At 38.0% G+C, this 16,885-nt stretch overlaps 1 protein-coding gene across 17 annotated transcripts in view; it reads left to right on the forward strand.

The window, feature by feature from the left end:
* The window catches only part of LOC105481530 (phospholipase C beta 4), a 408,983-nt gene that overhangs the window by 298,624 nt on the left and 93,474 nt on the right, over positions 1 to 16,885 (forward strand). For all 17 annotated transcript variants that reach the window (XM_011741179.3, XM_071079654.1, XM_071079655.1 and 14 more), the window contains 5 exons: positions 3,584 to 3,665; positions 4,674 to 4,774; positions 5,438 to 5,495; positions 12,405 to 12,513; positions 16,564 to 16,774. In XM_011741179.3, the coding sequence (XP_011739481.1) occupies positions 3,584 to 3,665; positions 4,674 to 4,774; positions 5,438 to 5,495; positions 12,405 to 12,513; positions 16,564 to 16,774 (561 nt within the window). The remainder of the gene's footprint in view (positions 1 to 3,583; positions 3,666 to 4,673; positions 4,775 to 5,437; positions 5,496 to 12,404; positions 12,514 to 16,563; positions 16,775 to 16,885) is intronic.

The following is a 16,885-nucleotide window of genomic DNA, read 5'->3' on the forward strand; positions in this document are numbered from 1 at the left end:
CATATTCTCTCCCATATTTGTAGATTTGTTAAAGAGAATTCACAGGCCTCCTTATATTTGAATACAACTGTCTCAAGAACTCTTAAAAATGTACTTCTTGAAGTGTTCTTGGACGTGGCATGAAACAATAAACCTGTGAATGAACACATAATTCATTTACCTAAAGCCACTTCTTCTTAGTCTATTTTGGGAAGTCCTACTCTGCCACTGGAGTGGTGCTTTCTCCCACTCACAAAGATGAACTATCAGCACTCTCATTTAGAGCTTGCCTTGTACTTAGCATGGATGGTGGAAAGTACAAAAACGCCGGGCATGAGATGCTGTTAAACATCCTTCTGTGCTCACAGGGGAGGCATTCCAAAGCCAGCCTTCATGGATAGAAGTAAAATTCCATCCTCAAGTCAAGCTGGACTTCTGAATGTCGAGTTAAAATTAAATTATCATGGTAACACAATCAGGGAGCGAGTGAAGCCTCCTTGGTGGCTAAGGTATGGGTCAGAGATAAGTTTGGTGTTCCAGGGCATCAAGTCCTCTGCTTAATAGCTTTCATTCTGAGTGGCACCAACACATTTATAATGGAGAGTCTCTCCTACTTTTATCATTACCAGAAAGTGTATTCATCAAGGTGTTATCTATTCTACTAGTCTTGGTGCTCACTGTTCTAGTTAAAAGGCTATCCAAAAATACTATGTCTTGGGATATTACCGAGATTTGTTGAAACGTTGGATAATTGTTCCCCTTCCCCCTCACCCAGCCCATCATTTTCATAATAAAGTCCTTAATCCTTGAGGCAGCTGACATTTCAGAGGGGCTCAAGGGTGCTTAGCTTGAAAACAAGAACAAAATATGTCTGTTCACACCTGTGTCAACTGTGGTTAAGTGTGGGAACCAGGATAAGGAAAACTGAAGGCATGGGTTGAGTTGTAAGGGGCCATCTCCTTTTCCCCAGGCCCAGATATCGTCAACATGAGGGTTTGTTCTAGAGCTACTGTCTTATCTGTCACATTCCTTTTGCATAAGAAGGTAATTTGGTAGCATCAGAATTTATCATTGTTTTTGTCCAAAAATTTGTATACCAAGCCGGGCGCTGTGGCTCACGCCTATAATCCTAGCACTTTGGGAGGCTGAGGCGGGTGGATCACCTGAGATCAGGAGTTTGAGACCAGCCTGACCAATATGGTGAAACTCCATCTCTACTAAAAATATGAAAATTAGCTGGGTGCGGTGGTGTGCACCCGTAGTCCTGGCTACTCAGGAGGGGGAGGCAGGAGAATTGCTCAAACCTGGGAGGCGGAGATTGCAGTGAGCTGAGATAGCACCACTGCACTTCAGCCTGGGTGACAGACTGAGACTCTGTCTCAAAAAATAATCAATTAGGAAAAGAGGAAGTCAAATTGTCCCTGTTTGCAGATGACATGATTGTATATTTAGAAAACACCATCGTCTCAGCCCAAAATCTCCTTAAGCTGATAAGCAACTTCAGCAAACTCTCAGGATACAAAATCAATGTGCAAAAATCATAAGCATTCTTATACACCAATAACAGACAAACAGAGAGGCAAATCATGAGTGAACTCCCTTTCACAATTGCTTCAAAGAGAATAAAATACCTAGGAATCCAACTTACAAGGGATTGTAAGGACCTCTTCAAGGAGAACTACAAACCACTGCTCAGTGAAATAAAAGAGGACACAAACAAACGGAAGAACATTCCATGCTCATGGATAGGAAGAATCAATATCGTGAAAACGGCCATACTGCCCAAGGTAATTTATAGATTCAATGCCATCCCCATCAAGCTACCAAGGACTTTCTTCACAGAATAGGAAAAAAACTACTTTAAAGTTCATATGGAACCAAAAAAGAGTCCTCATTGCCAAGACAATCCTAAGTCAAAAGAACAAAGCTGGAGACATCACGCTACCTGACTTCAAACTATACTACAAGGCTACAGTAACCAAAATAGCATGGTACTGGTACCAAAACAGAGATATAGACCAATGGAACAGAACAGAGCCTTCAGAATTATTGCCACACATCTACAACCATCTGATCTTTGACAAACCTGACAAAAACAAAAAATGGCGAAAGGATTCCCCATTTAATAAATGGTGCTGGGAAAACTGGCTAGCCATATGTAGAAAGCTGAAACTGGTTCCCTTCCTTACACCTTATACAAAAATTAATTCAAGATGGATTAAAGACTTAAATGTTAGACCTAAAACCATAAAAACCCTAGAAGAAAACCTAGGCAATACCATTCAGAACATAGGCATGGGCAAGGACTTCATGTCTAAAACACCAAAAGCAATGGCAACAAAAGCCAAAATTGACAAATGGGATCTAATTAAATGAAAGAGCTTCTACACAGCGAAAGAAACTACCATCAGAGTAAACAGGCAACCTACAGAATGGCAGAAAATTTTTGCAATCTACTCATCTGACAAAGGGCTAATATCCAGAATCTACAAATAACTCAAACAAACTTACAAGAAGAAAACAACCCCATCAAAAAGTGGGCAAAGGATATGAATAGACACTTCTCAAAGGAAGACATTTATGCAGCCAATAGACACATGAAAAAATGCTCATCATCACTAGCCATCAGAGAAATGCAAATCAAAACCACAATGAGATACCATCTCACACCAGTTAGAATGGCAATCATTAAAAAGTCAGGAAACAACAGATGCTGGAGAGGATATGGAGAAATAGGAACACTTTTACACTGTTGGTGGGACTGTAAACTAGTTCAACCATTGTGGAAGACAGTGTGGCGATTCCTCAAGGATCTAGAACTAGAAATACCACTTGACCCAGCCATCCCATTACTGGGTATATACCTAAAGGATTATAAATCATGCTGCTGTAAAGACACATGCACACACATGTTTATTGTGGCACTATTCACAATAACAAAGGCTTGGAATCAACTCAAATGTCCATCAATGATAGACTGGATTAAGAAAATGTGGCACATATACACCATGAAATATTATGCAGCCGTAAAAAAGGATGAGTTCATGTCCTTTGCAGGGACATGGATGAAGCTGGAAACCATCACTCATAGGTGGGAATTGAACAGTGAGAACACTTGGACACAGGAAGGGGAACATCACACACCGGAGCCTGTCATGGGGTGACAGGAGGGGTAGGGATAGCATTAGGAGATATACCTAATGTAAATGATGAGTTAATGGGTGCAGCACACCAACATGGCACATGTATACATATGTAACAAACCTGCACCTTGTGCACATGTACCCTAGAACTTAAAGTATAATAAAAAAATAAAAAATAAATGTGTGTCCCTCCAGTGTCCCTTGCCCCTTGTTCTCCCAAGCACCAGGGGACCCCTGGTCTTAGATTCAAGTTGCATCACTAGCATAACCAGCTCCGGGAACCAGAGGGACACTGGAGGAACTAGTTTGGGAAATGAAAAACATCAGCAAATGAGAAGTAATTTTATTCTCCTTTTCCTTTTACCCTAGTCTCACTCTCCATAGTAGGACCTGGATCTTTGCATCAGAGAAAACATAATGAACAATAACTCTAATGTGTCTTTCTTTCTTTTCTGCCCTAGTATTACTAGAACCTTTGCATCGGGGAAAACAGAAAAGGTGATCTTTCAAGCACTCAAGGAGTTAGGTCTTCCCAGTGGAAAGGTATTCATTAACTTAACAATGTATTTCTAAAACCATTTTGTTTATTTATCTTCTCATATGTAATGAGCTAGATTATTTATATTAAACTGATCTCAATTAGATTTGGAATTATATGTCAGTGACATATAGTACAGTTAATTTTCTTTTCTTTCTTCTTCCTCCCTCTCCCTTTCTCTCTCCCTCCCTCCTTTCCTTCCTCCCTTCCTTCCTTTTGTTTCCTGGGCATTTTAACCTAAATCTCTAAAAATGTAAATAGTTTGCTTCGAATGATTTTTGTTACCTTTCTTAAGAAAGAGAAATGAAGGCCAGCTCGCTGTGTTACACAGTTTATTTTAAAGAAGCTCACCAACACTGCCTCAACCAGGCACAACATTAGCATGAATAAGTAACTAATAAATTCAGTTCTACAAGGTGGTGGTGCAATATTTTGTGAAGCATCTCTCCCCACACCATTTGTATTCATGGCCCTTCAAATTTAAAAAAATTGAAATTAATTTATTGACTTCAAGAAAGATTGAAGCCTGGTACTATTTTAATAAGTCCTATTTGAAATATAAATTTCAGTATGAAAAGTAAAATCTTACATGGTTACCCTAAGCCCCTTCACATGGTCTTGTGAAAATTTCACTAAATAAGCATAATTAAACCTTGGGCTTGATTTATTCAGCATCCCTCAGGCAGACACTTTTCTCCCTCAAGGTGAGTTGGAGGAAATGTTTATAGTCATTCTTTGGGGTATTTCCCAGAGCAAGCCCAGCTGTAGCCAGGTGTTCACACACACAGAATCTGGCAGCGTGATAACTAGAAAAACTGATGTAGACACACTGTTTTTTAGGGAGATGGCCTGGCAGTGCCTGCAAGTTGGCCTCCGGGCTTCTGTCAGCAGGAATCAGAGATGAAGGCCCTGAGTCCAAGTGGTCTTCACCTTGCTTCATGAACCTTCATAGATTCTCACCCTCCAAGGGAAAAAAGGTTCTGTGATTCATAACATGATTTTGTTCCTTACAGAATGATGAAATTGAGCCCACGGCATTTACTTATGAAAAGTTCTATGAACTGACACAAAAGATTTGTCCTCGGACAGATATAGAAGATCTTTTCAAAAAAATGTAAGTTCCACATATGAGGAAGTGTCATATAAATATTATCACTGTCCTTTTTTATTTTTAAAACGTTTTTGTCCTATTTTAATATAGTATGTTGGTAGTATCTAGGAATATCTAGTCAGGGTTACATTTTTCACCCCATAGTTTATCAGTGTAAAAGTTCACTCTGAGTTTTTGAGAAACTTTTACATACATTAATTGCAGCACCTGGAACTTTTTTTTTGCATTGGCTTTACTAACTACCTACAATTTTAACCTGCTCCTTTAGGTATTAACCCATTATGTGAACTAACTAGATTCAATTTGGAATGTTAATATGTTTTTGAAAAGTTCATTCATTCCAATTATTTCAAATGGATGACTTACATGTTGTTTTTGAAGTAACATCTTCTGAAAACGGTAAAAAAAAAAATAAAAAAATAAAAAAATAAATTTGCAGACATTTTCTGTGACCTAGTGGGAGTGTTTTCTTTCTTTTGTTGTTGTTGTTGTTGTTGTTGTATTTTTCTCCCCTTATGAACAGTCTCTGGCCATTTTAAGAATTCACCACTACTTCAGGGTTAGAAAATAAGTTTAGAATTATCATCAACAAATGTCAACATGTAAATCGTACCTACTGTAGCATCATATACAAAAACTTACTTTTTCTAATAAATTTCTTTTCAGCAATGGAGACAAAACTGATTATTTAACGGTAGACCAATTAGTGAGCTTTCTAAATGAAGTAAGCTTTTTCATACATTAACTCCATAAAGTCTGTGTGCAGCGGCTTGCCTCCTCTGGTGTCCTCATTGCATGCCTGCATCATATGCCCTTATTCGCTTTGCTTCTGACCTGCTGATCTTTCCATTATGGCTTTACCAGGTGCAAAAATCAGCTGCTGCCCTGTGTGTTCATGTGCTTTCTTCACGTTGGCTTTGCACACCGCTTTTTGTTGGTTTCTGGCTGTTATATGTAGCTCTGGTTCTGTGTGTATGTGTGAATTGTATAATATATTCATTTAAGTAAATGTGTCTTTGTTTTTGCAAGATGATATTTAAGGTACTTTTTTTTTCTATCTATCTCATTAAATAGAAAGAGAATGGATTGAGTTTACTAGACTGTAGTTGGATTCTCCATTGCTAACTTTATCTCATACCTTTGCATGGACTGGAAAGCTTTATTTTTGTCTTTTAATGGATTGCATGTAAGAAAAATATGTTGGCTCAAATAGAATATTTTGACAACAAGCAAAACACTTGAGTTCCTGGGTGAAAATATATTGAGTTTTAGGCCAATAGGATTGCAGGTTAAATTTGTACTTTTTCTTTTTATAACAAGCTCAGAGCTAATTTTATAATGTGATTAACTTAACAACCAAAACTGGTTGATAAAATTTGCTTAAGCACAAGAGAAAAACATTTTAGAACAAAAAAAGTTTGCAACTTTTATTACAACTAAAATGAACTGCTTTTTTCTTCACACAAGCAAAAAATGTTTTCCCTTCAGTGAAACCCATCAAGAATCTTGTTAATCCAAAATGGAAAATTCACTTTTTTTTCTAACACGTTAATAAGAGTTTAAGTGAAGGATGGACAATACGCTTTTGTTTCAAAATAATTTAAGTTAATCATTATACCATATAAAGAGAAAATGCCAGAAAAGATGGTATCATGACAGATAAAAGGTATTATCTTAAGAAAAGATAAAAAGGCAGACCTTAATTTGCCACTTCATAGAGACAAATTACATCTTCTTTTCTTTCCTTGTGAAGGTTCAGTGACTTCAAATTTATAAAGGTTGCACTTTAGAAACTATGTTAACTAAAGTGTAAATGCACTGATGCAAGAAAGAGAAAGTCCTACCCCACGTATCAGACAGATGCCTCTCAAATAATCCTTCATGTACAATACAGTGTTCATTTTACTTGAAAACATTTCAAGTTTTTCCACTCCACTGGTTTTTCGTCATATAAATACAATGTTCATAATCTTTACCCAGATATTATCCACATTCTTATGTCACAGCTGCTCAGAAGTTAAATTGCCTTGTTTGTTTCTTTAACCCCTTCCCCCTCTTCTGCCTTTTGTTTTTTGGTTTCTTGTTTTGTTTTGTTTTATGTCCCTTGGCTTCTTCATGCACTTTGGTTCATTGATCATCTTAGGTTTGGTGAGGTGAAGAGGGAAGACAGTTTAGTGTAAAGGAGAAAATCTACCACATCTTCAGTTTGCCACTTTCCAAGACATGGCCTCTTGTTCTCTGTGGGATGAAGCCCTCTATTAAACATTACAGAGACCTTAATGCTGCATTTCACTGTTCAAAGGATGAAACAACTCTGAGGTCCTGAGGATACGTGCAGTATTTATAGGCTCTTATCTGATGCATTTCCTTTTATGCGTTGTTTTTGTTGGTGTTCCCAATAGTCACTCCTGTAATTCTTAGACATAACATTTAATTTTTAAAAAATATCACCATCCATACTTTCTTGTTCTGCCATTCAGATTCTTTCTTAAAGTATTTATTATTTGTCAACCTTTTATCACTCACTATTACAGTAGACAATAGCATTCTTTTTTTTTTTAATACTGTTTCCTTCTATTTGATGTCCTATTCACATTAAGGAAGCACCTTAAATTTTGGGGTATGACTGATGGAATCAGTGTGATTCTAGATTTCTTTAGATCATAGAGACTGTAAGACTGCTCAGGAAGGATTTATTTTTAATCCAAGTGTCTACCCTGAATGTCTTCCTTTTCTATCCTAGTGAACTCAACTGGAAGAACTAGACAAAAAACTTGAATGTCTGCTTGAAGAAGGCTTGTCAAACATAGAGAACATTCTACCTGTTCCTTGCACCCCCTCTTTTGAGTCCTACCCTGGACCCTCTTACCTCTCCAAAATCAACAACACCCCTTGGGCAGAACAACTTCAAAAGGAGAGAGAGAGAGCTCACTCAAGAAAGAATGAGCATTGGAATGTAAGAGTCTATGACTCCAAAAGTTTAAACCTAAACATTTTCAAAATGCCTTAGCCACATAGTCTCAACAAGCCAATATCCAACACTGCATTGGAAGCCCCTGTGAAGGTTCCTTGTGAAGGTTCAATGGCTTCAGATTTATAAAGGTTGCACTTTAGAAACTATGTTAACTAAAGTGTAAATGCACTGACGCAAGAAAGAGCAAATACTACCCCATATATCAGACAGATGCCTCTACTTTTAAATCCTTTGAGTACAATACAATGTTTATTTTACTTGAAAACATTTCAGGTTTTTCCAGTCCACTGGTTCATATAATGAGACAAAATAAAAATAAAAATAAAAAATAAGCAAGTCCCATGAACACTGGAAAGGACAGGGTCCTAGTCTCATTTGCAGATGCTGATTGTCTACCCTGATATAAACAATTCAACGGAAAAACTCTTTGAAGTAATTAGAGAGTTCAGCAAGGTAACCAGAGAAACAATGAGCAAAGCAAAAAACCAGGAGACACACATACACTACCATTAACCAGTTAGAATAGATAGTAGGAAAACCTAAATCCCATTTATATTAGCAAAAGACATGCTGGCTCCTACCACCTTCCAACTGGTAAATGCCTTCACTCTTTCTATGAAAGTTTTTATTCATATACTTATGTGTATCTTCAGGGGGCTGCAAGGAGAGGAGAGACTATATATATATAGTCCACTTACTGCTTTGTTCACCCTATAGGGTGACCTCCTCCCTATCTACGCAATCAACACTGACTAGCTTTTCAGTAGTAGCTTTAGACCTGACTCCTCATTGGCTTCTCCGTATCTCCTTGTTCGTTGCTCCCCAAAGTGTGATCCATGGACCAAGAGCATCGGCACCCCTTGGGAGCTTATTAGAAATGCAGAGTCTTGGGTCCCACCAAGACCTCCTGAGTCAGAGTCTGAATTTAACAGGATCTCCAGGTGATTTATCTACAGGTTCAAGTGTGTAAAGCACCATCCTAGTGGATTACTGGATTCCTCCTTGGAATGTTTAGTGTGAGTGAGAAGAATATGAGAGTGAGGTACACCTTCTGTTATTCTCCACTAAGAATTTAGCCATAGGAATCCACCACTCAGAGCTAAAATTTTGCCACATCTATGTCTCTTAGTCTCATCCAATGGACTGAGAGAAATCTTCTTTGCCTATATTATGAAAATAGCAAACTAGAGTCCAGGAGGGATAGCAGAGGCACTTAATGTGAGCTGCCACATGGTGAGACACTACTACTAGCTCAATTGCTTGTATGTGGCAAGACTAGTTAAAATCTCTTGGCTTTGGTTAGTTTTACCTCCCTTTCCCTATTCCTAATGAGAAGCAAAATTGATTTTTAGTTTTACCTTCATTCTCTGTTTGACTTCTTACAAAGATGATAACTAGGGTCCTGTAGAATCGGGAGATAGGTTGAGGGCAGGAGAGAGAGATCAAAATAAGGAAGAGAGGAAAAAGGTCCACAGGAATCAAGAAGTAGCTTTACTTTCTTGTTGCTGGTAATCTTCCCCCTTCCTCACACATATCATAGGATCACAGCAGGGTTCAACCTGACTTTTTTCTTTTTGCAGATGAAAGAATATTTTAAAAGGACCCAGGATCTCTTTCCTTTTACAAGATCTTTATGCTTTAAATGCACAGGCAGAGAGAGAAGGAGGGTATTTAGTCTTATGAATTAGCTTATCCTTGCCAATTATTCCTTCTATATTTAAAAAATATCATTTATGTCAACATTCATCTCTCCCAGTGCTACTTGGATTGAAGCCAGATGATGCCTCTTCTCAGTACCAGTAAGGACATAATACTGGAGTTCTGTTCATCTCCTCCTTACTTACTTGGACACAGTTCTGTGACCTCTTTTTGGAAGTCATTTAGAATCTCATTTTACAAAGCACTGGATACCATGGGGTGAATAACCTGAGTACCTTGTTTCCCCAAATCCTACCTGAAAACTGTTGGTTCCTCAGAGATGTGAAGCATTCACCTCACTGTGCTTGTGTCTATGTTGAACTCTACCACAGCCTTATTACTGTGAGATCAGCTGGAAATGATCCTTCTCCTCTTGTTTTTTCATATGAAAATAATAGTTTTCTGACTCTAACGTAAATCTTACATTTGTTTCCTTTCCTTTGGATTACCCAGATTGCTTTATGCTACCTTTTTGAAGCATGAAGGTTTTAGGGAGAGCTGAAGATTGTTGTCTAGTGGAGCAGAAGCAAAGACAAATGCAATTTCACATTGTCTGTGCTTCATGCTTATTTGCTGCAAATGTGATTTTCAGAATATGATACATCCATTTTAGGACTTGGTTTTCCTGGCTTTGGCTTCTCATAGGCAGGATGATCTAATGAATATCATACCCTCTGACTAAATTTTAATAGTGTTTAATTGGGAGGACATCTGAAACACTGAACATTCTTCTCTCCTTCTGGGACTTAGGTACTTTTCTTTTTACTGATATGCAAATATGTTAAAATGCCTACCTTTATATGTTAGGTAAAGTGATTCTTATACTTGAGCACATCAGAATTACTCAGAAGTCTTATGAAAAACACAGATTAATGGATTCCACCCCAGAGATCAGTAGATTCAGTAGATCTAGGGAGGGACCTGAGAAGCTGCATTTCTAGCAAGTTGCCAGGTGATGGTGAGGCTGATGCTATCATCCACAGATTACACCTCAGGTAGTACCTTGTCAGAATACACAAATGCATGTATATTTAGAAATGCACAAAAAATGTCTGAGTTTTCTCTCCTTTCCTAATTTTTTCTCTTCTCTCTCCTGTAGCTGAATCCCTTTTTCCTTCATTTTTTAATTCATATGGATTTGCCCCATCATCTCACTGAGTTCAGAATATTTACCAACAAACATATTTTTTTTAAAAAAACTTAATTTTAATAAGGAAGAGAATGTGGCCAACTATGAACATAACAGTGCTGGGGTCTAAAAAGGACCTTTTTCATCCTGTATTCATCTTCTTCCATGGTATTATTTATGGAGATGTGAGAAGGGATGTGCCTAGAAAGATGGGTTTTTTGTTGTTGTCAGTTTGTTTGTTTTTAAAACAATGCATTCTCACCAGAAGGATGGAGCTCTTTGTTTCCTTGAGTAGTGGGGTCCATTGCATGATGACATCAATTTCCTGAACAAGGTGTAGCATGCCTTCACTTGCCTGGCATTCCATGGTCCACTTCACAATCCTCTTTCTCTGCATATCCCATAACTTTTGTTCCTGGTGGCCTCAAGGCCTGCTGTTAATATAAGTTTCTGTTCTAGCATATGCGTGAATGTGAGCTGTTGTGAGCCCTAATTTTTTAGATTACAACAGAAGCATGCTTCATTGGGATAAGTTGATGAAATTTGATATTGATTCCTTATGAGTTAATGCTCTTAACTCAGTGGGGGAGAAGGGGACCCAGAAAAGGCTGGGCCCCGTATGCATGAGGAAATGACATCCAAGTGCTCTGTTGGCCAAAAGCATTCATTCTGTGTATAGCTCACTTTTCCAATGCCCATTCCAAAACAAATAGGGAAGGGAAATCCATATGAACTTTTAACAGTTACTTTTTAAATAACTTTCCAACAATGTTTTTCAGTCTGTGCATATATTTGGGTAAAGAGTTGTCACCAAGGTCCTCTTTATTGACCAGGTTTTGCTCACATCTGCTTATCTGTCATTATTCCATTGAAGTTTGCTTTATTTATTCATGTATTCATTTATTTATAAAAGGGATGACCGGGGACACAGTGCTGTCCTCTAATCCTCAGTGAACAGAAAGGAAGTTTATTGGACCCACTGCCTACACACACACACACACACAATTGGAGCTGAGTCAGTTAGTAAACTAGATTTTTCATCATTGCCATGAAGTTAGGATGACATCACTGCAGGGACAGCATTGCTCCTGGTGCCTCATGTCATAGCAGGAGCTCCTTAGGTGTCGATTTGAAAACAGTAATGTCACCAACCTCTTAAGTCCTGTAATCATTCATGGACCCTCTGCCCAGAGAATTCTATATTGTTTATACCTTGTAAATATGCTTGTGCTGATTAATTTTCATCATTGCGATTGGTTCATTTTGAAAAAAATAGTTACTCAAGAAAATGAAATTTGTTGAGGGCCCAAGAAATCATGGATTGACGTAGAAAGCTGTTATGAAAATGAGATAATGTTTGCCTGTGTAACATTAGGATTTTTCTTGTTACTACTTCTGGGGTTTTGGAGGGGCACTTAAATTAGTATATTACCTATTTATTTGAACTATTTTTGGGGGTTGGTGTTTGCTTTTTTAAAATATTTTGACCTCACATTTTATAGACATTTATGCCAAATGCCTTCCCTGTTGTGTGGGAACTGGAAGACAGTACAATTGACACGCACACTGTATTACATGTCCTTCAACTTTTGAAGGGGAAAAATGTATTCTCTCTCTCTCTAGTTCAGGGAGACTAACCCAAAGTACTTCCAAATCTGGACTTTTTGAAGTGTATTTTAAGGAGAAAGGCAGGAAGGGAGTGAAGTCCTATCTTTGTAATTATAAATATGATAGTCTAGATATACTTTGTTTTATAAATTATAAACTTAGTAATGTCTAATGCCTCAAGGCCAAGAAATAGCAACCTAAATGGAGTTATTTTCTTATCATAGCATCAACGAGATCCTCGATTGAATGAAATTTTATTTCCATTTTATGATGCCAAAAGGGCAATGCAGATCATTGAGATGTATGAACCTGATGAAGATTTGAAGAAAAAAGGTAATAAACATGAAAAAGGACTTTTTTTCTTTAAAACAAGAAAATATGCAACTTTTAAAGCCTTGATTTCTTTAAAGATATCTGTAACTGCTTTGGAACTCCCTAGAGCCATGGATTGATGACTGATTTTTTTTTTCTACTCTTAAGTTCATATATATTTTAGCTTTCATCAGAATTAGCCCATGTTGACTGAAGTATATTGTGAAATTTATTGTATTATTAAATATATTATAGTGCTATTTCCCCATGTACTTTCTTATATTAGATTATGGTATTGCATATTGCTTGAAATATTAAAACAACCAATACAGTCTCTACTTGCAATCTTTGAAAATAATTTCTGTCATATAAAAACTTACTTGTCTTTTTTTTCTCCCTTTTGTTTTGCCAAGCCAAATAAATTTAATATGTGATTTGATATGCCCTGTCACTGCTCATTTAACCTCTGGTATGAAAGATAAATACAATTAATATGAAGTTAAATAGGAATCGCCTTAGCTAATTGCTGGTGTTTCTGGACCTTAGCCCCTTTCAAAGAAACTTTGGAAACAAAGGGTTGTTCTCTCAAATATTTGTCAAAGGAAAGGCATGGGGAGAAATTTTAAAATCAGTCCCATAGCAGTGAGAAATGCCTGCAGAACGTGGGAGGGAGAGCTGGGGGTACCTGAGCTAGAGCCTTTGGTCTTATGTCTCAGTGGAGAATTTAAAGAGATGAAAGTTCAAGTTCCATCTGTCCCATATGTCCATGAATCTCAAGGCCTCAGTTTCCTCCTTTTTAGAATATATATTTTTCTTTATATCTAATGCCAGTGAGTGTGGCTGAATGGTCTATATGTTATCTGGATCCTCTTTATAGATATGCCTGGCCCTCTGCACTGCATGATTTCACCCCTGATATTTTTCCAAGCCCAGTAGTTTTCTGTTTGGTTGTAGTTGTGCATTTACACTTTCTGCTATGGCTGAAGATACCTGTTTTGCAAGAACGCTTCATTCCTTCCCTCTCTGTCAATATTCTGAATACCGTAATTTATTTCACGTCACTTATGATTACAGCAAAGGGTGGTACAACTTGGTAGAAAATCTAACACTTTATAGTGGCAGGAGGTGATATGATTCTTGTCACTTCCTTGTGACCTTGAGCTAGGAACTAGCCTCCTGGGGCCTCATTTTCCCTTTTTGTAAGGTGGTGGGCATCATGCAGTAATTTGGTTAGTGTTTCCCTTCCCTACCTTCATTCTTTGAAGTTCGTAGAGGGCTGACTGGGTGCCAAGCACTGTGCCAGATGCTAGGAATTCAAAACAATAAGAAATGTCCCCAGCCTTGAAGGCAGTTGCCATCTGTTCAAGGAGAAAGACAAGTGATTCAACAATTCCGTGGCAGTGTGATAAATGTCATGATTGAGGTGTGTCCTTGTTTATTTCCAAATTCCTTCTAAGTTTTAAAGGTCTGTGAAGTGACCATTGACACATCAAAAAGGGTAACTTGACCATTTCACAAGTGATGGAAATTTTAATATCTGTCATTTTCAAGTGTGGGTGAGAATGCAGTACAAAGCCATTCTTATAAACTTCTGGTAAGACCCTACATTGGTACAACCATCTTGGGGAATATTTTGGCAATAGTTTATAAAGTGAAAAATATGCCTCTTATACAGCCCAGCATTTTCACTGCTAGGTATGTACCCTAGAGAATCTCTCATACATTTCCCAAACTCTGGATGCCAGAGCGGCACAGTTCTCAGATCTCTGCTCCATCTATACTCACTGTGTACCTGAGCTCATCCAAGCCAATGGCTTTACATTTCTTCTATTAAACTCTCCAGTCCTAACCTCCAGCTTACACTACAGACCTGTAGTAGAACTCTCCATTTGGATGCTGAATGGGCATTTCCAATGTATATATACAACATATTTTGATCCTTCCTACCCCTAGATCTGTTCCTTTCGAAGCCTATAAAATAGTACCATTATTTACCCAGTCAAAACCACTGGGCTCATGTTGAACTTGTTTCATTCTTTCACATCATGTCTGGTTCATTTGCAAAACCTGTAAGATCCAGCCTCAAAAGAAATCCTAAATAAATCACTTCTCACCATCTCCAGCATTACCGACTATCCAAGCCTTCATCATCCCTCTCCAAGCAACGCCTTCTCCTTCCTACTCAGTGCCCTACAATTTATGCTCCACACAGCAGCCAGAGTAAATCTTTTAAAACCAAATCTAATCATGTTATTCCACCCTTCGAAACCCTCAAAGGCTTCCCAACACATTTAGAATAAAATCTAAAGCACTTAGTGAGGGCCAAAGTCCAACTAATGTAGCCTTTGGCTCCATCTCCAACCTCATTTCAGGCTACATTTTTCCTTGGTCACTTGCTCTGTCTTGCTGTCATTGAATGATGTTGGCATGCACACACCTGCATCAAGGTCTTTGCACTTGCTGATCCTTCTCCCTGGACTGGTGTTTCCTGGGTGTGCGTGTGGCTTGCTCCTCACACATGTACGTGACCTCAGAAGGGCTTTCACTGGCCCATATTTAACACGGCATACTGTCATGCTTTATCACCTTCCTTCCTGCTTTTTCTGTCCTTCTAGTACTTCTTTGACATTATAGTTATTTGTTTACTTATTTGTTTCTGTCACTCATAATATGAGAGTTTCATGAAGGCAGGGCTTACCTGTTTCTTCTATCACTGCATCTATCCTGGTGCCTCTAAAAGTACTTGCTCTTTAGAATGAATGAAGGTACCCAAGGAGAAAGGTATACAAATTTCTACTTTCATGTATAATTAGAAATGACCTAACTATCCATCAACAAAATAATGGATAATAAATTATAATATATTCATATATGGACTTCTGTGCCTTCAGTGAAAAATGAATGAACAAGATCTACTTGTATAACTGGTATATAAAGATAAAAATAGCAAGTTGCAAATGCACAGAGTGGGATAGCTTTTATGTAAAATTGAGAACAGCCCAAACTACCTGTTGTTTGGATAAATGCATATGTAGTAAGATTGCAAAACCATTTTTGGGGTAAACACCAAAACTAGGGTAGTAGTTATCTATCTGGTATGGAATGGAACTGAGGTGGGGCATACAAGATGCTTCAGTGGCATCAAGAATTATGTATTATTTTAAATGTAAATCAAATAATCAAAAATGTAAATCAAATAAAGCAAAATGTTGAGATCTGACCACACTAGTGTAGGTCCATGGCTATTCATTATGCTGTCATCTGAACACTTCTGTAAGCTTGAAATCAGTTCATAGCTTGCAAGTTCTTAAATAAAACAAAAAGTTGAAGCTGTCGATGCATCAACCATTTATAAGTTGCGTAAATACTGATTGTGGCTCCTGTAGTTACCACATGAGCTCTACCCCATGTCAGAAAGGTGTGATTGAAATGAAGGGTGCCTTTTGGGGCCACGTTTCAGTGACCACTGTATACTCTTCTCACCAGTCCCATAACCTGACTTTTAGATATAATTGAAAACTGAATTATTTAAATTCAGAAGCGCCATCATCTCCAAGAAAAATCCCTTTTCCAATTCAGTGAGAACAATAATGGCTTATAATTAATACATTTTCCATTTTTAAAGAGCACCTCTCATATCTATTCCCCTTATTTCCCATTATGATGATCTTGGAAGTCAGATAGGGCCAGTCTTTTTCCCCAGTTGACAAAAGAAGGAGCTGAGACCCAGGAGCCAAAGGAGTAAGTAGCAAGAGCAGAACTTGATACAGGTCCCGTGGACCCCTGGTCACCATACCTCCCCAGTGCTGTGTTTCTGAACTTGGGGGACCATGTACCTCTGCCATCATGGATGTAAAAGCAAAATGCCACCTGTGTGTGGAATTCATTATGTTACTTATAATGTGTAACTCTCTTATTTCATTCAAGTTCTGACAGATGAAGGTTCTTGGGAAAGAGACTATGAAGAAGTTTTTACCCTTATAATTTAAGCTGCCTCAACTTCCACGAATAAAACATGAGATGTGCATCTTCAGAGCTACAAGTGCTACTAAGATGTTCTTTTTCCCCTAGGCCTTATATCAAGTGATGGGTTTTGCAGATATCTGATGTCAGATGAAAACGCCCCAGTCTTCCTAGATCGTTTAGAACTTTACCAAGAAATGGACCATCCTCTGGCTCACTACTTCATCAGTTCTTCCCATAACACTTACCTGACTGGCAGACAGTTCGGCGGGAAGTCTTCGGTAGAGATGTACAGACAGGTTCTCCTGGCTGGTTGCAGGTGAGGAACTAAGATGGCAATTTGTTTTTTGTGTGTGATGCCCTTTAGAGTAATTTACTTTTCTCTGAAAAATAGGAAATAGTAATCAGGATGAAAAGGACATTTGTTTAT

This window comes from Macaca nemestrina, chromosome 15, assembly GCF_043159975.1.
Source record: "Macaca nemestrina isolate mMacNem1 chromosome 15, mMacNem.hap1, whole genome shotgun sequence".
Lineage (NCBI taxonomy): Eukaryota > Metazoa > Chordata > Mammalia > Primates > Cercopithecidae > Macaca > Macaca nemestrina.